This window comes from Poeciliopsis prolifica, unplaced genomic scaffold (assembly GCF_027474105.1).
Source record: "Poeciliopsis prolifica strain line A6 unplaced genomic scaffold, Auburn_PproV2 SCAFFOLD090, whole genome shotgun sequence".
Lineage (NCBI taxonomy): Eukaryota > Metazoa > Chordata > Actinopteri > Cyprinodontiformes > Poeciliidae > Poeciliopsis > Poeciliopsis prolifica.
Genome location: NW_026562465.1, coordinates 356,588 through 381,029, shown reverse-complemented (window position 1 = coordinate 381,029; position 24,442 = coordinate 356,588). Strand labels below are relative to the sequence as shown.

Below are 24,442 nucleotides of genomic sequence, written 5' to 3'. Positions count from 1 at the left end.
AGCTGTGGTAAGTAACAGGATCACTAAGGCTCACCGTTTAAAAAATGCCTAGAAGTATTTCCAAAGCGAGACTTTTCCTCAAACTCTCCGCCTACCCGGAAGTGTATCCGAAAGCACACCCTTTCCTTATTAGGAAATGTCTCTTCCTCACTGCGCCCGACCAAACGGAGAGGGGTCCAAACGTTACGTCTAGCAGAACTCCGGACGTGCACACACACCGAGGTGGTATCTGTCGCGTACGTCAATGAGGCCCGCCATATTGAAGAGGTAGATTCTTTTTCTTCGTCCTCAATTTATAACGGAAGCTTACGTGCAACAATTTAGCATTACTGTCACATATTGTATTTTACAAAGATAAAAAACGAAATATCGTTCCTTTCATCATTATTCAACTGTTCAAAATTCAGTTTTCTGTTATTACCCATTCTCAAAATTAACATTTGTCTTGGAAGTTGGAGTCACTTATTTCTTGCTTCTAATAAAAGAACATTTTATCATTTCTATGGCATTACATCAAACACATAAACTAGTGTTATTCAAAAAACTATACCAGTTCTAATTCTACTTATTATGATCTCCTTCTTATTCTTTTATGTCTTGTAACCTGTACTGTATTTTGTAATGTCTCCTTTTTATAATATTATTCCTCATCAATTTCTTACTTTCTTTCCAAACAATAGGTTTGGAAAGAAACCTATTGCATATCAATATATTTTTAACAGTTTCTTTAGCCAGTCTATCTGCTCTTTCATTACACAAGATATCTACATGAGCAGAAGTCCACATCATTACTAGATTTTTTGTCTTTAGGACTACATTACTGTCTGACTATAATTTTGTTATGTTCTTCAATGTTCTCTCAGTTATCCCCAATCCAGTCAAAACAATTTTTAGTTCATCTCGTCTTTCCCAACAATTTATAACATTTTCTTAACTGGAAGGTTTTAATATACTACCTGAAATGCATGCAGTGATTATCCATTAACTGTTGTTTTCCAAAGGTATTTCTTATGATTCTGCTTGTAAAGCATAATGGAGCTATTATACCAACTCCAACATTAGTCGCTCAACTAATACTCAACAGATAAGTTTGAATAATATTTTATTTTTATTTATTTATTTACTTTTCCAAGTTTTAACCTCTAAGCCATGTACCACTTATTCATAATCTATTCTTTAATAAATTTATAAACATTTTCAATAGACTCAAAGTTAGCATCCCATGTCAACGCTGCTAAACCCTTCATAACTTGTTACTTTTGTCCATAATTTGCTTCATAACATTTTCCAAGGTAATTTCTTATCAAAAACTATTCCCCAAAACAAAAACAAGCAACTTTTTTTGACCCTTTTCCATAAAAGGATAACTTTTTAACTTTAAGTTACCTCCTTATGAAGTTTATATTTGCAGCCATTTTTTATTTTCTGTACTGCATCCTTCCGTATTTTATTGATACCTTAAATAATTACTTCAACCTAAGTTTCATTTAAGGAGATCTGAAATTTAATAAAAATTGTCTGGACTGATTTTTTGGCTGGCACATCCACCCTATCCATCAAATATGAAGAAACAAATATTACAGATGCATCAAAAAAACTGAAACCACTAGTGAAGCAATAGTAAATTGGCCATAGCAATGTTGATGCAAGACAGTGCATCAACATTAGCAAAAACATTTGCATTTCACTGTTCCCCACTAGTGCACTAAGATTATCCGGCATGATCTTTTTCTCTCAGGTAAAGGCTAGCATTAGCCTTTTATCTTAAATGAGGTATTACCTATTTCTCTGACTTATTACCCATGTTTGGTATAGTGAACGGAGTAAGTCAATTACAGAGAACATGATACTGATGCTCCACATGCTACTGACAGTATTCATGCTAACATTAGCTTTTAGGCTAATTTTAGCTTATACACTTATTTTAATATACTGAGTGGTGCAAGTCCATGTTAGTGAATATTCTTGTGATTCTCCACATGATACTTTGTAATTTCTTTTAGCCATAGTTAGCATTTAGCATCAGAACACTGGGTCCAAACCGACGGGCACACTTTGGCAGGCCCTGGTTCAGGAATTTTCTATTTTTTTGTTAATGCTGTACCTCAAGTGTTTTATTTCATCTCAAAATTCTTGTTGACTCATTAACTTTCCACTATGAGTGTTGGTTAGGCAAGATATTGAACCAAACTTCATTATGGAATGTTTCCTGCTTTTTCCTGTTTTTGTCCAACAAAACTTTGATTGTAAATGTGTAAATATCTTCCTCTACTCAATATTGGGAATATTTTTATTATTAATTTACATTCACATTCATCCTTATTCAATGGAATCTGAAGTTCTATTTTTTTAGATTGTGTTGACAGTTTTTTTTTTCTTTTTTCTTGTCTACAACTTTGTTTCTTTCCACTCCATAGTCTTTTTTGGTACAAGTATGTAAAATCGGATCAATGGTTCGTTTCTTTTAATTTATCTTAAAGAACATAGATATACGTAAATGAATCTGTCCATAAACTAGCCGGAACTCTTGCCCAGTAGATGGCAGTAATGCGCCTTTATTCTGGTCAACCGCCACCATACGTCAACAGAAGAAGACCCATCGAAAAACAAAGCCATGGAAAGTCTGCGGGTGCTGGAGCTTTACAGTGGAATCGGTGGCATGCACTACGCCTTAAAGGGTAAATGCAAATTATTTGAGATGTTCATCAAACGTGTTTGAGCTGGGATTCAGAATCATCTGACAGCAGATGGGACAAAAGGCAGGGCCTGTTTCCATTTCCCTGTTAGCTTTCTCCCACACAACACGTGGGTAAAGATGGAGAAGGGACTCTTCTCTGTGTGAAGCTGTCTTCCACTTCTGTACGCTACACTTGATATGTGTCTTGTCCTGATACGGGGATCGTTTCTTCAGAGTAGACTCTGCTTCGGTGCTGATGTTAAATTTCTGTAAGTAGAAAATCTGTCAGTGTCCATTCGTACAAAACAAATAGTCCCAGTATAGCACAGTATCACTGATGCAGTACAGAAAGTAAATCAGTAACAATGAATGGTGTGTATGTGTGTGTATTTCCTAAAGACAGCAGATGTTGGTGTATGGGACACACTTTCCCAGTTCCTAACATTTCACAAACTGCTCCTGAAACTCCTCTAGCTCTCTTGTGCTTAATGAAATTGTCAGACTGTAAAATGTGAACAAAATTTTTCTGCACAAAATAGATTAAAAAAGCCACAACATATGTTAGTAAAGTTACCTTCCTCAGTCCTTGTCTGTGGAAGGACTTGCTTGGGTCAAGTAAAACCCCTAACATTTTAAGCATCCTTCCACCACAAAGCTCCACCTTCAAGTTAGGGACAGTCCAAACACTCCTACCATTCTTACTGGGTTGTTTTTAAAGTATCTGCTTTTCAGTTATTTGATATCTGCAGTGGAAATCAAATCGGGATGTTCTCAGACCTATGTTCCTGAAAAACATTCTGCTGTGAAAATACCTCTATCTTCTGCTTCCTATAAGCCAACCTCCCTTTACCCATAGCTTTTCTCTCACATCTCGATGTTTTGTCTTCCACTTCAGTCATGAACCTTTCAAATTTGTCTTCAACCCACAAGAATGTTTGACTTTGGTGGAAGGCATCTTGCCTTTTTCTTTTACCATTTGTGAGAAAACTCACTAATCGGTCATCAGTGACTATAGACCTGTTGCCCTAACATCGTGAAAGTCCTGGAGAAACTAAACTTAGCTCAACTGAATAAGCAGACAAGGTTATATCAGGACCCCATGCAGTTTGACCATTATCATACTATAAAAGAAGGATTATGTTCTTTGATTTCTCCAGTGCATTTAACAATTCAGCCCGATCTGCTCTGACTCCTGAAGACACAGGTCCCAATCATAGTCCCAATCACCTGGGACTATGACTACCTCACAAACAGTGGGACTGAAGGACTGTGTGTCTGATCAGGTGCTCAGCAGCACAGGAGCACCACTTTTCACTCTCCACTTCAGACTTCCAGAACTAGTCCGACTTCTGTCTTCTCCAGAAATACTCAGATGACTCTGCAGTTGTTGGGTGTATCAGTGATGGACAAGAAGCTGAGGACAGAGAGTTGGTGGGGCCAATGGGGTGTCAATGGGGTGGAACAATCATCTCATCTTGAATCTGAACAAAATAAAGGAGTTGACTGTAGATTTGTGAAAAAAATGAAAAACCTTGTTTAAAATCATGTTGACTAAGACCTGAAACATCATAAGTGCTCTTGGGAACAGAACCTCTTTTTTGTATATTTTTGGACCGTTCTCAAAAAGACATCCCCAAACAGAATTCCATGTATCTCAGGAACTACAAGGTCTATTTGACTGGTTTGGCTATCAAAATAAATGTAAAAAGTATCACTGAGCAAGAACAAATACATATGGCACACAGTGAAAAAATACAAAATAAAAATAAAAAATTCTAATAAAGTACATTACGTAATGTGGATTTTTCTTAAAACCATACAGTGGAAACCCAGACCCTCTAGCAATTCACAATACAGGTTCTGACCACATGCTGTACCATATTTAATTCCCAAAAAATTAAGATAAACATTTTAGAAAGGTATTGGTTGATAAAATTCCAGGCGAACATCCCAAATTTTCTGCAGCCCATTGGCTGATTTGGATGATTGACAAATCTAACATGGATTATCACCATAAAACAGAAAAGGTAGAACTGAATTTATGTTTTTAGCTTTGTGAAAATAGCTACGAAATTAGCTTTTTTGTGTGTGTGTGTCTTCTTTGGCTGCTGGTTCAGTGAGTTTTGCATATAGAATGGTGATTCTGGTGCTGTTGGAAACAGCAGCATCTAGGTTTTAATCTTATTGGTAGTTTGAGCAGACCTTGTTGCACTGTCTTGCTTATGTTTTTAAAAAAATGTTTAGTGTTTCAGCCGGGTGTTGTTTAAGTAGAAAATTGTGTTATCATTTAGATGAGCTTTTGCTCATTGCATAGATATGCAATATTCCTATATTGGTTATGTTATAGCATCACTGATGGCACTTTTTAAAATTTCGTTGTGCCTGTGACAATGACAATAAAGACTTTTATCTATTTCTTATCTTAGCAGAAGTGCTCCAGGACCCAATATTGGGTCTGTTTTGTAGCATAGTGTTAAGAACTTCCTTGGAAAATATTTGAAATAATTTTTTTTTCACAAAGGAAAATGTGCTCATCTAAGCAATCAAAACTATATTCTAAATATTTTGTTATGTAGTAATTGACTCCCACAATTGTAATTAAGATAATGATTATGAAAAATTTAAACCTGTCTTATTTCCAAAAAAGTACTCGTACTTAGGTATTATTACGCCATCGACTGCAGTTGTATATATTTCATTCATCTGCCACTTTTATGTTTTTTAAGTGTAATCTTATTAAATTAGTTGAGGGGGCAGTGATATTTGAAACTAAATTATATGGATATGGAATAGAACAATCATGATCTGTGTTTTTTCTGTTTTTTTTTGTTGTTGTTTTTCTTTACCAGAAAGTGGAATATCTGCTCAGGTGGTGGCTGCTGTTGACATCAACACCACAGCCAATAAAATCTACACACACAATTTTCCAGACACCCCCCTCTGGAACAAGACCATTGAGGTACGTAGTATTTGACAACTGAGCTTGTCCACTGTAACGTCTCTTTAGTGATTTTCTCATTTTTAATCTAATGGAGAGGTTCAGTACTTTTTGTTTGTTTGTGTTTTGTTTTCCATTTCACTGGGTTCATCCTTGTTTCTTATTTGCATTAGAACATTTTACTTTATTCTTCAAAGCTAATAAATGGCCCCATTAGTAGTTTTAAAGTTCTTTTAAAATTGGTGTAGTGATTTTAGTAATTGAAGAAATCTGACCAAAACTCAAGATTAAACCTAATATTGAATATGTTGGATAAGCACAACATAAACGTGCAGGACAAGGGGCCCGAGAACTGGAATTGAGAAACACTGCTTTGCTCTGTTCTTCCCCAGTCTTCCCTGGCCTGACTCCTTTACATTTGCAGAACATGTGCAGTTACCTTACATGTTTTTGGAGCCACCTGAGGGGGTGATACAAATAGGCAGCAGGCTGCATTCATTGATAGATCAGTAAATCTATGTCATTGAATGAGCAAAGAAGGTACTTTCAAAAAAGAGCAAACAGCCTCAACCTTCATTTCACCATTGTACTGAGAGTAGGGTTGATGTGGGTCAGGCTTCAGGTCAGGATGTCTCCTGGACGCCTCCCTGGTGAGGTGTTCCGGGCACGTCCCACCGAGAAGAGACTCCTGGGAAGTCCCAAGACCCGCTGGGGGGAAATGTTTCTCAGCTGGCCTGAGAACACCTTGGGATTCCCCCAGAAGTGCTGGAACAAGTGGCTGGGGTGAGGGAAGTATAGGCCTCTCTACTATAAGAAGATGGATGGTGGAGAGTTTGAGAATTCTTTGTAGTTGGTTGTGGTTGTGAATAGGAAAGAGCTCCTGGAGCAGAAACAGACAATTTGAAGACGCCTCGAACTAAAGACACTCTATTTTTGTCCATACTTTCCTTGATTTATGTGAAATCCTTCTCTGCCTCATGATCTCCCGAGATTCCACAGTCCCCAGAACAGAACCATCCTTCTTTATCAGGTTGTTGAATCTTTTCATGTCTCTGGTTCTGATACTGCTGCCCCAACACATGACGGCAGAAAAGATGAAGTTCTCAACAGCAGACTTATAGAAGATCTACATCACAGGTGTGAAACTCCACTCCTCAAGGGCCACTGTCCTGCAGGTTTTAGACATGCCACAGGTACAAAACTGGCTTCATTACCTCCTCCTTGTGTAGATCAGTTCTCCAGAGCCTTAATGACCTAATCATTCTATTCAGGTGGTGCAGCAGAGGCACATCTAAAAGTTGCAGGACACTGGCCCTTGAGGACTGGAGTTTAACACCCTGAAGCTCCTTTGCTTCCTCAAGAAGAACAGTCTGTTCTGTCATTTCCCTGTAGACTGCTTACCTTTTTGTTTTGGCACTAACTATTGTCAACAACTAGATGATAAAATGTTTCTGTGGTCAAAATATTGTAACTTACCTGCAACAATCAAATTCTAAACCCGGTGTAGCTGTGGTTCTCTTCCCCTGTCAGTGATTGTTTTATCTTATTTCTTTATTTTGCCTAACTTATTATTTAATTTGACCATTTAAGTGTGTTTTTGTTGTCATTTTATGTCAAGACTTGTCTCTGTCAAGTACTTTACGTCATAGTTGGTTGGATGAAGAGTGATTCAAAGATGATTGATATATGGGGTATGCTTATTATATCAATGCAGTCTGATTTAATTTTTTAACCTGACCAAACATATTTAGGTTGAGACATGTCAATAGATCTTTGGTTGAATTTGTGCATATTATGTTATGATTGAAATAATTTACTTGTTTGTTTTAAGGGTATACCACTTGATGACTTCAATAAATTATCTTTTGACATGATAATGATGAGCCCTCCTTGCCAGCCATTTACCAGGTATGATGTTTTCTTTAATATTTTTGCAAACAAAGTCATAAAAACTCAATAAGAAAGATCAGAAAATGCCCTTAGGAGAGTAATACATACTAACAATAAGATCTAAGGCAGGGGAGCTGAGACTAAGATCTACTTTTTCTCTCACCAGCCGGCTGAGATCTACCTCATAACATGAAGACATACAAATTATAAATGAAACCCTATTGACTCATTTTCTATGCAAATATACATCAGTTATGTCAGAAATGATAAAGTGATAGAAAATCTAATGCAGTTTCTTCCTCAGTGAGATTCTGACTCTGGGAGCAGGTTACTGGTTTCTCAGTCAGAAGCTGGTTGTAAACCTGAGGCCATCAGGTATCAGTCAGTTATGGTAGATCTGAAATTTGGTTTGATGACGTCACTATGCGAAACTGCAGCCTGATAGGAGGAACCAAAGAGCTCTGCAGAGGTAAAGGCAAATCTTCTGAATTTGGGATATAATTAATGTAATTTGACACAATTATTGTGGTAGAAGCCATTTGTTTGTTAAAACTTAATCAATATATGTGTCCTATTTGATGTTGGTTGTGACGTTTACTGCAAACGAATGAGGTCATTAGTCCAAGTCTGTCGTTTATTGAACGTTCAGAAACTCCAGCGGCTGTGATGAACCACAGCGAAGGAAAACAAAGTAGAATAACCCGAACAGGTGATCAACTCAGAACCACTCGCACCGTTTCACTCTCTCTCTTTATCGCAAAGATTACGTTAAAAACGTTCAGTCCGTTACAATAATCAGGTTTCCAGGCTTTATTATTATTTAATGAAGCTACGAACGTTTTGGATCTTAGTGAATATTTTTGATAAGTCTGTCAGAAGAGGAAGTGCTGCTCTCAGCGTCCTGGAGGTCTTCAGTTTGTCACCCGCTGCAGAGATCGACTCAAAACCTTCCCACGATCGACCGGTAGATCGCGATCGACCGGTAGATCGCGATCGACCGGTAGATCGCGATCGACGTATCAAGCACCCCTGATCTAAGGGGTTGATAAAAGCTCACTTACAGAACTGTGTAAAAAACTAATTATTAGGAAAACTAAAGCCTTTATTGCTGATACTTCTCATCCTACATGCTGAGTTCCAGTTTCTGCCTTCTGGCATCAGGCTCAGACTTTCTAGTAAAAAAAGTAACAGGTTCTCTCTTTGGTTCCTACAGAAATATCTCTAGGACAAGGAGGGGGCTTGCACCTGATTTAGTGTTTGTAGCAACTGTCAGTCAATAATGAAATACACTGCTGTATTTTTCCCATTATATGTTGATTTGTATTTCATGTCCTTTTGGTATGTTTGTTGTTTTTTTTTTTTTTTTAATCTTTGATACTTTGTCTTTTAATTTTTATATTCGCTGCATCATCAATTGCCCAATTTGGGATACAAATAAATCTGACCTCATTTGTTGGTTGGCCCATGATTTACGTCACTGAAAACTCCAAACAGTGATCATAGCACATAGCTGTGGACTGATGGACATTCTGTCTGATATCAGAAAGCTGCTCAGTCTGGAGGAGTGTAATTATGGGTTTGATCAGAAGCAGCGGCAGGAACACATGCAGTCACTTTAGCAGAGGAATGATATTGAATTAGCAGAGCTGCTAGCAACTCATCTCTCTGAAGAATGGACAGCAATAAAGAAGAGAGAAATGGTGAAGCTGTGGTCAGCTTTTGCCCCCTGTATGAAACGCTAAACTACATAATATTAGCCTGGTGTGTTGTGCATTATATTTTTTGTTTGGAATTTCAAAAAAATATGTTTAGTGTGAAATTGGTTTACACCTTTTGAATTCATTTCCCAAAAGGTTTCATATCTAAAAAATATAGTGCAAGGATATATTCATATGTATAGATAATCAGCTGATCTGAGTCTTTATTGGGTCAGCAATACATTTCCATAAGACAAAATGAAATATCTGGGTTTTAGTCCAGCAGAATCAGAACCTGGAGGTTCTCCGTGGGCACAGAAAAAGTGTTTAGACCATAATGGTCTGAAGACCATAATGGAGACGCTCACCACTGGAGTACAACTAACTCACACATCAAGTGGTTAGTGAGTCTTTCCAGTGGAGAAGCCCCTTTAATTTGATCCTTATTCTAAGTTACATTTACATTTCTGTCTCACAATTAGTTTTTACTGATGGAGATAAGATGAACATTTTGTCATCTTATCTGGTATTGTACTTTGCTTTGTTCTTTTCTAGGTTAGGACTTCAGGGTGACGTTGCAGACCCCAGATGTAAGAGCTTCCTCTTCATCCTTGAACTCCTTCCACGGTATGAGGATGTCAAATATGCAGGATTTAGTCAGAGGTCAGCCTGACTGAATTAAAAAATAGTTTTAAAAGGTTATTAGAATTTTTTACTTAAGCTGCAGGATGTGAAAGTATAACATGAGATAGATAATCTGTGGAAAACTTAAATTCCTCTGTGCTCCTCACACTCTGCCGCTTGCTCTCTGCTGCGCCACAGACTTTTAGCAACAGCAAAACCTGCCATGAATGCACAGCCTGGAATGTTTAGCCACCAACTTAGACTTTTTTCCTGACTCTGATTGGTTGTTTCTGACCGGGAACGGTGCATTTCTCCCAATGCTCCCAATAGTAGCATTGGGAGAAGGCGGAGGAACTTATTTCTTTCACAGATTATCTGTATCATACCAAATTATCACAACATAGTGACAGTTTTAACAAACATGTAAAGAACGTTTTTTTTTAATGAAAGGTATGTAAAACAGTGTTAAAGGCTTCATTCTGAACTTAAAGCTAATATCTCTCTGTCTAAAGATTAGTAAAGCTCCAACTAATATTTGAATATTAGTAGGAGACTACTCCTACTAATATTGAGAGGAATTGTTAAAAAGTTCAATATTTCTATCACTCATTTCAGAAAGTGAAACTCATGACGTTAATAATCCCTCTATTACACATCTCTATGTGGATTAGAGGTACCTGATTTTTGCATTCATTCGGTGCCTGCACACACTGCCAAAGGTACCAAAATCTGGTCCAAAAACCAAGGTGTTCATGTGTTGGATTGACAATCAAACTGACCTGACCTTTAACCCCATAGATAATATGTGGAGTATTCTTAAGAGAAAGATGAGAGACACCAGATCCAACAAAATGCGTCATCCATGCAAAAGAAGCTTCAGCTAAATATCGCATGAACTGAAATTAGTGTACCTTTTGGATGCCTCACATTTCTGTTGAACATATCCCTTTCTCTTAATTTCTTTTGGAATATTATAATTTTATGAGACCAGATCCAACAAAATTTTGTTTTGTCATTTGTTTGTAAACCATACCTATAAAAATGATAAGCAATGAAGTCTAGACAATGTTTCATCGAGAGAAAGACACAGAGATAATGTGTACATTCCAAACACTGTTCCCACATGATTATCCAGGAAGTTGCAAGCAGGATTTGTCCAATTAGCAGAATTCTTTCAATTTTCTTTTGTCAATATGATTTCAGGCTTTGCAAGCTGCCAAAATATATCCTGCTGGAGAATGTCAAAGGTTTTGAGAGTTCCTCAGCCAGGTAATGATGAAGAATATCCATCCATCCCTTCCTGTCTCCTTCCTTCTCTCACTTACTCTCTCTCAATTTGAACTTCACTTTTTACAATGGTGATTCTCTTGTTTCACACTTTAACACATTCTTTTTTCACTGTCTGTTAATAGCTCTTAGCTCAGTGCGATGGCCGGAAAACGTTATGGTGCTGCAGGCTGTAGTAGTCTTTCACATCAACATGATGTTCAATACCAGTTGCCGTAGACTATTCGGTTGAGGACTGTGGTTTGGCTGTTGGAACTTGTCGGGTCTGAAAGTGTGAAAGCAGTGTCCAGGATTAATAATGCAGTGGTTCTGTTTTTGGACTTGATTAGCAAGGTGAACAACGTAGTTGAGAGGGAAATTGCCATGAGAAGTATACAAACTACTGTTTTCCTCTTAATGAGCCCTGCAAAAGTAGTAATTTACTACTTTCATCAGTAATGATGTGTTGCTGAAGGAATTGTCATGTCACGGTCATATTATGTCAGCTATGAAAATGCTCCGGTCGGGTTGCAAATCAGCAAAGTTGAAACACGTTGTTTCATTTAGAAGACAAGTGTTTATGATTCTCAAAAATGATACTGATGAACAGAGCGTAGTGATGAAATTTAAGTTTGATGGTTTTGATTACACTATTTTTGTGACAACAGAAACTATGAGGTGTTATTAAACTATGAGGATTGGTTATTGACTCAGTTAAATGGCTGATGAGACAAAGGACTTCTGATGGATTGAGGTAAACTGAAGGACTTAGAAAACTGGTGCAAAAAAATCAGAGCTTGAATTAAGTGAGCTACATGAAAGTTAAAAAACATCTGGTAAGATACTGTATTTTCTTTTTTCTATGATGTTTTTTGTTTGATTATGAGTATTTTTTTAAAATATAATTTTTAAGCCTTAATGGTGCAAGGGATGCGAAAAAAAAAGGCTGTGTATTTTGAATTTTAAAATCTAACTGCGTTCATAATAGCTTTTGCTCAAGAAACTCAGAGCAGTGTTGATAATGAGGTTGATTGGAAGAAAGAATAGGATGGCAATCTTGTTCTGAGTTGTAAAACTTCACTAAGCGCAGGAGCAGTTTTTCTTTTTACCAGGCCATTTTCTTCCAGTTTCTATTGAAACTGGAGATGTTGTATCTGGAAGATTGTAAAAGGCTATTGTTAAGTATGAAAATATAAAGGTAATTTTTACTGAATGCATTGGCTGCTGTGAATTCAAGTGAACGTGTTTTTAGTAAAAGTAAAAGCTCTTTATAGCTTTTAAAGAGTATGGTTAGCAGAGTAATGCTATCGTGTAAATATTATTTAAAAATTGGTTAAATATTTTTAAGAATATTTGGCATTATGAAGGTGTTTTATTTATTTTATATAATTCTGAACTTTAATTTATGAATGTGTTCATTTGAAGTTATGTTGAATGTTCTTATGGATCATTTCTGCATGAATCTATTAGTTTTTAAAAATCAAAAAAATCTTTCTATCCCTCTCTCTTTCTGCCTTTCTCTCTACCTCATTTTCTCCCCCTCTCTTTTGTTCTCTCTCTCTCTCTCTCTCTCTCTCTCTCTCTCTCTCTCTCTCTCTCCCTTTCTTCACCATGACAGATTGGTACGGTGCCAGCTTCACTGCAGACACTGCACCAATCCAGCTATCAATCTGCTGTTCCATGTTTCCCTCATTTATGAACAATACTCGGAGATACTTAAGCTGTCCACTGGTGACAGGGGAACAACTTAAGTAGTGAGTGGAGGAAGATGTCCACTTGGAGCACGATATCTTCCCCGACCCGGAGAAGGCATTCCAGCTTTTTCTGGCTTAAGACCATGTAGCCTCGGATTTGGAGGAGCCGATCCTCATCCTGGTTTCTTCACACTTGGCTGCAAACTGCTCCACCGAAAGCTGTAGAGCACGACCTGATGACATCAGAGGGACCACATCATCTGCAAAGAGTAGAGACACAAATCTAACAAATGCCCTCAACGCCATGGCTGTGCACAGAAATTCTGTCCATAAAAATGATGAACAGAATCTGTGACAAAGATTATAATTATGTCATAAAACCACAGTATGTTTTTGGGGAATTTGTGACTATCTTCTTAAACCAGCAGTTCAGGTCATCAGTATAGAAATGCATCCCAGCTACTGAATCCTATTTTCAACTCTAGAATTATAAGAGTGCTGGCTGAGTTATGATCTCCAGCTAAGTAATCAGTTAAAACCTGGAGACTGTTTCAATGGATAAACACTGAGACTTGACCTTTGCTAGGACTGAGCCACTACATGAGAAATGAATTCTTTTAGTTTGACTTTTTATTTCTGTTGCAGTGAGCAATGAAACAAAAGTCAATTCTTAAACACTGTGTGTGAATTGAATGTGTTTTAACTCTGTGCTTCTGTTCTTTAGGGACTGTTTGATAAAAACCCTGAGTGGTTGTGGCTACACTTACCGGGAATGCATGATTTCCCCGAGAAACGTAAGAACTACAGATGACTACTTTATGAAAAAATGTAGAGTATTTTGCCTTACTGCATCTGCTGGGATGTTGAATATACATGCTTCTATCACCCCCTGTTTTCCAAATTGTCACTGTGGTCTGCGAGAGTCTTGACTTTCTCTTCCAGGGCTTGTACTTTAGCAGTGAGGGGCTTTCTAGCCTCTTCTAGCTGTAGGAGCCTGCTTTCAGCATCGTAAGCCCTCTTAAGCTCGGTTGTATGTGGTATGACCGTCTTTGCCAGGTGTCCCAGCTTCTCACTGATATAACCCTGTTATTACCTTGAGTGCTTTAGTAAGCTCTGGTTCCACCTCAAGTTCAGACTGGCTACTGCTGTTCTCGTCATTTTGTTCACTATGTTGAGCTAAGCCTGTTAGCACTGACCGTTTAGACTTGGACATTGTTTTGTGTTGTCTAGTCCAGAAGTGTTCCAGTCATAATATGGTGTCAGCATTTTAGCAAATGGTGCTAAAATGCAAAAATGTTGCAACATGTTGCAAAATACAAAATGTTCCATCCCTGTTGCGGTATGTTTTGTAGTCTGTCAAACTAGTCTGATAGTCTCACTCTTCCAGTTGGTCATGGCAGATGTGGTCTTGTACTGAGCGAGGTTCTGGTTCTGTTGGCGGTTTCTTCCTGTTAAAGGGGAGTTTTTCCTCTCCACTGTCACTACACCTACAGGCATGTTCGGTATGAGGGACTGCTGTAAAGTCAATGACACAATGCCATTGATTGTCACTCCATGCTCATGCAGGAGGAGCGAATGCTGGAAGTCGATGACTCGATGCAATCTGCTGGATTTCTTTAAATAGAAACTTCTTAGGATACTTTGAATAACTAATTGAGCATACTGTACTGCTTGATGAGTTGCATCAGTTTGAATTGATGCAAAATAGCAAGTTATGTTTGTATGAATGAATTAAAATTATTTTTACCTTTTACCTTAAGATCTGTTTAAATGTGTTTTGTGGTTGATGGATCTGATTACTACCAACTTTGTTGACGGAATAACTTACAACAAAGTCATTCCGTCAAATCTTTATTGTTGTTGTTGTATTCCTTTTGTAGGTGGGGGTTCCAAATTCACGACTGCGTTATTTCCTGGTGGCTAAAATGTCTGCAGAAAATTCAAGCATCCAGACAAGTGCCAAGGTAATATTTGTTGGTGTTTTCAGACAGATCAGTGTCAGCTTTAGTGTGAATTGACTGGTCTCTGACCAAAGGTAGAGGCTGGATGGTGATTTAAATTTATTGATGTTGGCCAAACTCTTCAACTCAAAAGGACTTGCGGGCCGAAAACGTAAAAAAAATTAAATACATTATTTTTTGAATATGTTAAGCCGTCCAATAAGCCACTTAAAGTAGCAGCATAACAAGAAAAAACATTGCATTTAATGTTGCAGGCAGCATTGGCAGCTCGTAGCTCAGTGCCGTTCCAGCTTTTTGCACAGATCATGGAAGCTCTGGCACACTGTTGCTGTTGTTTTTGCTCTCATGCCGTTCATGTACTTGTCCTCTGGGCAGCACATTTGTCACATTTTTCAATCCAGTTCTGTATGAGTCAAAGGTGTTATATTCACTTCCTGTTTGGTGGCGAATGAATGGCAAGGACTTCCTCTAGGCTTTTTAATATGTTATGGGTGATTATCAAGCGTTAGTGGATACGGTTTCAATCTTCTATATCATACACAGGGAGAAACTGGAGGAGTCCTCAGTTTCTTCCCCAAGTGAGAAAATGTCATCAAACTACCACACCCACTGATGCACAATAAAGCAGGTGCACATTGGATGGTGTATCAGGGAGGTACAGCTGTTGGAATAATCTAGAGAGCACATTGGAGTCAAATTCTAACATTGGCCTTCTGGCCTGTATAGAGATCAACAAAAGTCACTTATAAGGAGTACAATGTAAATTGGATGATGCATATGTGATTTAGAGCCAATTGTATGCAAACAGGGCTGAGGTGGTATCACTAATTGACACACAGTGTGTGATACAGCTGGAAGCTTGTGTGTGGAAGTTATTTTACCCCACATGTTTTATGACGAGAGGTCAGATTTTGATACAATCATGAGCTTTCGATGACTTTTGATTTTCAAAAGTGAAGATCAAAATATAATAAATAAATTATGATATAAAACATAATTATAACTCACAAATTTAGAGACGTGATTGCTGTGGGTACAAAAGAGTCTGTTGCTTTTAATCCCAGGAAGCTTAAATCTGCAGCCAAATATTCTATAGTTTTGTGGTATTACACCAAGTGGGAACAACAAGAACTTGGCTAATAAATCCTGCCTCTCTCTCTGACAAGCCAGTGAATGAGTCTGGCTTTGGGACTTGCTAGGAGAGCAGCACCTGCCTGACTGCACTATGTTGAGTGATGTTTGGTGGGGGGAGTGTTCAGCCTTTCATCCAAGTGGAAGAAACTCTTTAATATTTCACCATACCAAAACATTTTTGGACAATTTCATGTGGTTTGATGATTATTTGTGTTGACTGTAGTGATGTCATATTTCACAGTAATTAAACTTTTTGTCTGATAAGGTGTAATATTTTCATCATAAAAGCCATCTGTTTTGAAATTTTATGGATGCATAGATGGAATATTTGACAACATTTTTTATTCTAGGGTTGTTCCTTTTCCCATGTGATGGACAGTGAGTTTCCTGAACGTTCCTCTGTCTTCAAATCTAAATGTCAGAATACCGACCAGCCATCAGAAGACAACCCCGGTGTTCATGTCCTGTATAAATGCAAAACTCAAATGGATTGTCAAAAGAAGACTAATCAGAACAAAAACCTATCTGTTCAACAAATACAAGACTACTTGGAACCTCAGATGAATATAGACATGGAACTTTATCTCCTTAAACCTAAAACCCTGTTGCGGTATGGCTCAATTTTGGATATTGTTCAGCCCCACAGCCGGAGGTCTGTCTGCTTCACTAAAGGGTAAGTTCAATAACTGTTTAAACATAGTTGATACAACACATTTCAATATTTTAAAGTTTCAATCTCTATTTATTAGCTTTTTCCAATAAAACCTGCTTACAAGAGCCAAAAGATAATATATTTAGATATATTATCTTTTTAGTGTCTCACTAACAGTTTTAGTGAGATTTTTATGTTAAGAAATTAAAAAATATTTTAAATGTGCAGAAAAGGGATACAAATGTGAAATCAGAGGATATTTAGTTTTACACAGACTATGTTTTTAACATGTTAAAAACATAGTCTGTGTAGAAGAATATGTTTTTTAACATATGTGCTAAAAATGTTGCCATGTCATGACCGTATGCTGTGAAACAGATAATCTGTGAATAAATCGAGCTCCATTTCCTCCCAGTGCTGCTATTCCTGTCTGAAAATATGGACAGGTCGCGTTCAAAAACAACCAATCAGAACCAGGAACAGGGTCTTAGCGCTGTCAATTAAGCTCATGTACTCTCTGCTAACAAGTGGAGAAGCAATTTTCCATTCCAGGAAACCCATTTGTTTGCTGTAGTTGGTGGACATACTAACCAGTCAGAGCATTCACAACAGGCTCTGCTCTCTGCAGCATAGCACAGAGCAGGAGGAAGACGGTGTCTCTCGAGATTGGAACTGACCTAAGTCCTGGATCTGACTGGTTGTTTCTAGTTAGCACTCGGAGCACTGGGAGGAGCTCAAGTTTTTCACAGATGATCTGTCCCGTACTGTCATTTGTTGGACATGGTGACAATAAATATGTAAAAAAAAAGTTTTGTAAAACTTACATAATTCAGTTTTAATGTTAGTGACAATAGTATCTACAAAATGGTAATTGAATACAAATATTTAACAAAATAAGTGATTGCATAAATACTACTGCTGTCAGATGATTGAAAAAATAAACTGATCACACTCACTATACCGAACTTTGCAAGTTTGAAATATAAACAGATACGCAGTTGTGCTTCTTGCAAGAATATTCCACTGCCCCTCCTTCTGCCGTACTTCTACCATTTAAAATGCAAGGAAATATCTATTTTCTTTATGGTGTTTTTCAGCAGAAAGCAGATAATGGAAGCTCCCAGTTGCAACTAAGGGAAACTTACTCCACTAAGCATGCATACAAGTAGTAGCAATCTTGTTCAGGGGACAACTGACAGTTAAGATATATATCATTTTCAAGTTCTCGGGTGGACCACCTCTTACCTTACCCTAACCCCAACCACCACTGCATACACGTTTTCTAAAAATCTTTTATTTTCTTAAACCAAACATGTCTGCAGATTCTCAGTTTTCATCCACCTTCAAACCATCCCTGTGCAAATTTAGCTGGATGCTTTACGGAAAATCTATGTTCTCTGAAGCTGTAGTTCTCTTGGAGATGGGAACTGATTGTCCTGCAGGATCTCCCTATGCTTTACTGCTTTACCTGCTGTCTTCACACCACCTCCAGGGCCTGGTGCCAGAAAGCAATATGTTTTCCATCATCACCATCATATTTCAGAGTGGGGATGGCATGTTTGTGGTGATATACAGTGTTTCATATCTGTCAAACATCGTGTTTTGTTTGATGGTCAAAAAGCTCCATTTTGGTCTCATCCGACCAAATAATTTCTTCCTATATTTATGCAATCGCTTATTTCACATTAATATGTCTGTTTAATGTAATAGTTTTGTCGAAATCACTTCATGAAGAAAATTTCATGACTGAACTCAGCAGCGTGTACTCAGTGGAATTCACTGAGCTCCATTTTTACTCAAATGCTAGTAGCAGAATGGCAGTGACAGATGATTTGAAGAGGAGTCCCAATACTTTTGGCAGTTTATTTGGTATATATACAAACTCAGATGTGCAATGAAAAAGAAATTCAAGACAGTGTCAAAGACAAGAAAGCAGAACAAATAATTTGTTGCTTCTCTTTCATAAAAGATGTGGTAACAACCCTAGTTTTCATTTAGCTACATTTCTGTATTTGACTTGGCTTTTTTTTCCTTGCTCATGAAAATGGCTTTTGATATGTATAGGGGTTTTTTTTACATGCAAGATTAATTATTTTGTGATACTTTTTTGCATAGTTATGGAAGGTATGTGGAAGGAACTGGATCAGTTCTACAGTGCTGCACGGAAAACGAGGTATGTAGTTTTTACTTTCAGCCACAGTGTAAACATTTTTGGTTCACAGTGTTTGTGGAAGGAGCTTTACTAAAAGCTGCTTCAACAATTACCTTCTTAGACTTCTTTATTCTTGGGTTCAGTGATGATGTAAGGGTAAATTGCACAACTGACATCCGGAGGTGTCATTCATCAACACGGCACAACAACCCCATGTTTTTTCTATACCTCACAACCTGCTTTCCTGTCTGACAAGTGCCAAATGAAGGCCACTGGAGCCAACAGTGGCCTTTATAAAAAAAACTTTTTTGTGTGTTAATGATATTAGAATTAACGAGTAATTTGATGTAATGCCAAACTATAGCGATGAACTTCAAGCTAAGATGTTTTAAATGTATAAGTGTGAGACTTTTTCCTAGGCTTAAGATCAAACCAAGATGCTGAGCAGAAATGGCAGTGGTTTCTGCATCTGCCCACGTTGCTGCAAGTTAATTATTGTTATCCAGGTCGCATTCATTCAACCTGAATGTCACTGATACTTGACGAATGTCATTATTCTGCATCCTTGGCTTCTAACATTTGCCTTCTGGATTAGTACCAGTTAATTAAGCTATGATTTCTAATGTAATTAGAGCCATCCTTGGACAATCACACAACATATGCACAGGTATGTCATCAAAATGAAATTTCTCTTTGTGTGCTTTCAGATTAGTAGTGTCTTTACCAATATGGATCAGTTGACTGAAGAGGAGAAGCTCCAGAAAATGTTAAAATTAAATCTACGTTATTTTACTCCGAGAGAAGTAGCCAACCTGATGGGTTTCCCTCAGAGATTCTGTAAGTCAGAAATGTCAGGATTTTGTTTTTCACATGATCTGTCTGTGATATTTTCCATTTCACACAACTCTGCTTGTCTCAGTTCATCCAGTTTTAAATTGTTTCTAGCCCATTAGTTTCATATAGAAATAGTGTGGCAACTCTGTGCCTCAGGTATCGTCATGATAACCCCAACTAGTGGGGTTAGTCTCTAACCCCACTAGTTGGGGTTAGTTAGAGTTTTTTCTTGGGATTTCATTCATGAATGAGGGAAAAATGGAGCGGGATATCGATAGGCAGATTGGTGCAACCTGTGCAGTGAAGTGGACGTTGTACCAATCTGTCATGGTGAAGACACAACCGAGTTCTCCATAAACCAGTCGATCAAGCAGCCAAAATTTCTCTGTAGTGTGTCCGGGCACTTCTTTAGAGATGGGGTGAGGAGCTTGGTCATCTAGGAGCCCCTGCTCCTTCACATTGAGAGGAGCCAGTTGATGCATGTATGTATCCAACACTCAAGCTTCGAGGTGTATACACAGCAAATACAAATACAGTTTGAAACTTTAGCAACTGTTTAGGAGGCTTTTCAGGGTTAGTGTCCCCAACAATGACACTAAGAATTTCTAAGACATGTAGCCAGCAGCTGAAGCCAGTAGAAATTGATGCTGACAGAAAAAACATCAGACCAAATGTTTACAGATCTATCATGCCATCGTAGACAAAATGAAGTGTGGTGCCTGAAATGCTGGTTATTAAAAACCATGGCTGAATCTCACTAGGGACCTCTATTTTGAAAGTGACATACCCCTCAAAAGATATAAATTCTTGGCCAAACATCTATTTTCAGCCACTGAAGTTTTGCGTTTTCTTGTTTGAAGTTCTCAGCATTATTGTGGGGTTGCTACGGTTATGATAAGAACAAATCTCTACAGTAAATAGCTTGATGTAAATATGGAGGGAATGAATGTCTGTGGAACAAATAACCCAATTAAGAGAAGTAAGGTGATACTTAAAATGAGGAAGCTTAATGCCAATATATTTAGAAAACATGTCTGTGACTTGAAGAACATTAGCAATTTTGGAAATTTGATTTTAGAAGCTTACTATATATACTACATGTACAAGTAATAAAAGGGGAGGGCATAAAAAATTTGAGTAATTTTAAACAGTGATGTCAATGTAAGATCTAAACTAGAATGAGAGGTGGTTTCACTAAATATTCTTTATATACCTCCTAAACATAATCAGAAAAATGTGAAAGCCCTACTCACTAACACCATGTGAGTATTTGAGGGATTGTAGTGTGTGGAAGACTTTAATATGGAACTTGATCACATGGTTGAAAGACAAAGCACAAGAATAACCAACACCATTGTGAAAGATCAGGGAATGGTTGCTGTACGGAGGAAACAGTGTACTCACCGCTCACCACATCAATGGATTATATGATGGGATTCATACAGAGTAGTTATATGAAAAATAGAAGAAGCACATATTTCCAATCACTGTGCTATCAATTTAAAACAAACACCAGTCAGGCTTGTGAAGGAAAAACATTATTTATATTTTAGTTGTGTAAAGTGAACTTTTGGAACTGCTTAAAGTTGCAGTGGTTTCTTTATCAAGTTAACATGTTTATTTTCCATTATTTACATGTCATATTTTTTGACAAAATTATTTTTTAAATCTCCTTGCAGCTTTTCCAGAGGATATCTCAATCATCCAGCAGTACAGAGTTTTGGGAAATAGCCTCAATGTTTTGGTTGTAGCCAGACTTCTACAACTGATGGCATCTGAGCATTTTGGACATTCTGAAGGAGAAGAGCAGTTCTCAGTCTTGGAAAATGAGTATCCGTGCTCTTAATTCTGTCGCTGTGGATGAAGAGTTGTGGATATAAATGTTGATCAAACATCATGAAACAGAATTTACTTACATAGCGCATGCAATTTTATGGCATCAGTGAAGTACCACTATCAAAACTCCTACTTATTTTATTCTTGTATACTGTAGTTGCACAGCTTTTTCTCATTCTGTTTGTAATACATTCAGTTTTTTAATGATGCAAGCAAAGAAAATCTCCATCCACATAAGCAGAAGGCACTGAAGTTGTCATGCTATGTCATCACATTGTTATACCATAAATAAAATATCAGTGTATTGTTTTGTGGGTTTTGTGTCATATTTGCATAGCCATTTAACATCTGTGAAAACTGTATATGTATTCTTATTCCTTCATTATGATTTCTTTAAGTAAAACCCAGTAAAACATATTTAAATTTTTCTAATTTCTTGCTAATCAGAATCAGTTTTATTGGTTAAGTTTCTGTGCGCAATGAATTTGATGCATACTTAATGCTCAGACATTAAGTAAAGATATGCAAACATTAGTGAAGCTGAAATAAAGATAAAATAAGATGTACTTATATGAAGTCCAAAATAAGGTTATTGTGTAAAAATGCAATAATCATTTCCAATCATCTTAGAAAGCTAAACTCATTTGGTTTCTCAGAAAATTAGAATATTTTGAAAATCACATTAATTGAAACTCATGGTGTCACACCCTCATCAGCTAATTAACTCAGAACACCTGCAAAGGTTTCCTGAACCTTTGAGTTTTCTCCTTCTGCCTCAGTCGCCGACACAATCATGGCAAAGACTGCTGACTTTAAAGAAGACCGTCATCGACACCTTTCACTTGTGGTGGCAATGAAGCTTCATGAATCAACGAACCTTTCCAGCCCTTTGTTTCGGCCAAAGGTTCATTACTCCATGCTTCGTTCATTAGTCTCTAGTGATAGTGTGTTATATATTATATTATTATATATATTGGAAATATTGTGATGTTATTGTCAAATATTTGTTATTTGACTAATTCATCTTTATAATGTATCTTTTCTTATATGCCTTTATTGTTTAATTTCATCTTAGAATTAAGGATGTTTCTGTATTGTTGATTTACTCTGAGTCCTTTCTCAGAAGGCCTCACTGAAGGAAAGCAGTGACAACAGGTTTCTGCTGGGTTATCTCTCGGCGGGAAGCAAGGCCTCTTTGACCTGCTAGATTGCTATAAAACTATGACTGTGAAGATGTACAACTTGCTCTGTTTAACCCTGTGTCTGGAACAAGACTATCTAGTGCAAGATACCTTGTTAGTGAATGGTGATGTAGCTACATGTGATGAAGTGTTACAGCGTTCTTTGTGATTGGGGATCCTAAAAACAATAAAAAGAGAGGAGCAGGCAAATGTGGTTTCAGAGCGGTAGGAGATTGTAACTGAAAGCACATCTCTGTCTGTTATCGCGAGTAAGAAAGAATCTAACTGTCTTGTCTTTCCTGTGTTTGTTTAATCTGTGTTTAATAGGTGTTAAACCTATTTTAAAAAATTACAATAGCAATATTGTCACAAAGTTTCTGTCCATCCCATTCACAGTTAAATCCTATTTAACTGTAATCTTATTTTAGTTATTGAAATGATTTGTACCCAAACTAATCCTGTTTATGTTGACTGTCAGCTGTGATGTTTTTATGTCATACTGATTCAGCCATAAAGAAAGTTATTTTAGTGTCTTGGGAGTATAGTGCATGTTGGGACAGACAGCATTCTTTATGTTTTGATTTGCTTCCTGAACATTTTTTTATGAAATCTCTTTCTCAAATTTCAAACAGGCTCTGATCCTTTATATTTGTCTAGAATCCAGAATTTTAGTCTTCCATTAGCTTTAAGTCTGTTTCTGTTGGGCAAAACTGAAGCATCTTTCCTGATCAAAGTACAAATAATAGTGGACATTTCTGGAGGCTGAGTATTTGGCAGGGATTATTTTAATGTCTAATCAATGGCTAATGACTGGGAGTGCAATGCCAGCTCAACAAGACCAATCATTTGCGAAACAGCAAGGTGGTGTTTTGGGTTTATTTAGATTATTACAATTGAGATAATGATTGGTTTTGTTTTTCCTACTGTGTGTAAATGGTTTGGCCAAACCGCTAAGCAAATTAGCCTCAGGTGTCTTTGGGTCAGGTCAGTTCAGCAAGTTAAGCTGTGTATCCTTTGATTGCTGAGTTAATACACTGAACAAAAATACAAACACAGCACTTTTGTGTTTTGCTGCTATTTCTATTTGCTGAACTCAGTGATCAAAAACATTTTCTATATACAAAAAGATGACAGTTTCTCTCAAATATTGTTCACAAATCTGTCTATGTCTGATAGCACTTCTCCTTTGCATACATAATCCATCCCACCTCACAAGTGTGGCATGTCCTGATGCTGATTTTTCATCATGACTATTGCACCACTCTGAAATGTGCCATTTTATCTCAGTCACAAGTTTTGAGGGAACGTGTATTGACTGCAGGGATGTTGATCAGAGCTAGGGGAGAGAGTTGTGATTGGCTTTTTACTCCATGTCATTGTTGACAAAATTACATTGTTTATTACTTGAAGCAAGAAAAGCATTCGCAGGTTCTGATGCTTTTTCACATTTTGGGATGTTTTATCCCAAAATGTTCCCAATATTGCAATGGATGTATGCTGTCTGATCTTTGTATCCTAAAATGATTTGGTTGAGCTCTGGAGGCTTTCTGCAAAACTCAACAAGCTCTGCATAAAGTCAAAAAGCACACAAGTGTGCTTTCAAAACATTTGAAATTAGAACACAGAATTTGCATTGCTTTTTGTCATTTTTTTATGTTGCAAGGCAATGGTTTATTATTACTGTGTGAAATTATTTGGATAAATCAAAATGTTGCCAGACAAGACAAAATTGGGTTCATGAAATGACTTGCACACGCACATGCAATAAAATCCTAAAACAAGAAAATGTGGCAGGTGAAACATTTATTTTGATCTGCAGGTAAACTGAGAGCCAGTTCCTAAATCAGTTATGTGGTATGGCCCTCTTGTGAGGCTTCACAACTTGTTCCATCAACATCAGCTTCAT

The 24,442-nt window shown here is 37.3% G+C and overlaps 2 protein-coding genes across 5 annotated transcripts in view; one reads left to right on the top strand and one right to left on the bottom strand.

Moving 5' to 3' along the window:
• Positions 1-183, bottom strand: part of rsu1 (Ras suppressor protein 1) — a 30,745-nt gene extending 30,562 nt beyond the window's left edge. The window contains exon 1 of the mRNA XM_055022760.1: positions 96-183. The gene's annotated coding sequence lies outside the window, so the exon portion shown is untranslated. The remainder of the gene's footprint in view (positions 1-95) is intronic.
• trdmt1 (tRNA aspartic acid methyltransferase 1) lies at positions 147-22,816 on the top strand. Of its 4 annotated transcripts, none has more exons than XM_055022748.1 (11): positions 147-267; positions 5,527-5,636; positions 7,447-7,523; positions 9,758-9,829; positions 11,030-11,095; positions 13,511-13,580; positions 14,667-14,750; positions 16,232-16,554; positions 18,649-18,706; positions 19,393-19,522; positions 21,199-22,816. In XM_055022748.1, exons 3-11 carry the CDS (start codon positions 7,486-7,488, stop codon positions 21,363-21,365), a joined length of 1,008 nt encoding a protein of 335 aa, XP_054878723.1. In that variant the 5' UTR covers positions 147-267; positions 5,527-5,636; positions 7,447-7,485; the 3' UTR covers positions 21,366-22,816. The 4 variants fall into 4 exon arrangements, with proteins under 4 accessions (XP_054878723.1, XP_054878721.1, XP_054878722.1 ...); XM_055022746.1 differs by lacking the exon at positions 147-267 and adding an exon at positions 2,592-2,678; XM_055022747.1 differs by lacking the exon at positions 147-267 and adding an exon at positions 2,714-2,946.
• Positions 22,817-24,442: the final 1,626 nt, after the last annotated feature.

What these genes read in the sequence shown, in the direction of transcription:
- trdmt1 (XM_055022746.1), top strand. Translation starts at nt 2,615, where the DNA reads ATGGAAAGTCTGCGGGTGCTGGAGCTTTACAGTGGAATCGGTGGCATG. An exon ending in CCTTGCCAGCCATTTACCAG is followed by an intron (nt 7,524 to 9,757) that starts GTATGATGTTTT and finishes GTTCTTTTCTAG; the next exon opens with GTTAGGACTTCAGGGTGACG. An exon ending in GGGTTTCCCTCAGAGATTCT is followed by an intron (nt 19,523 to 21,198) that starts GTAAGTCAGAAA and finishes ATCTCCTTGCAG; the next exon opens with CTTTTCCAGAGGATATCTCA.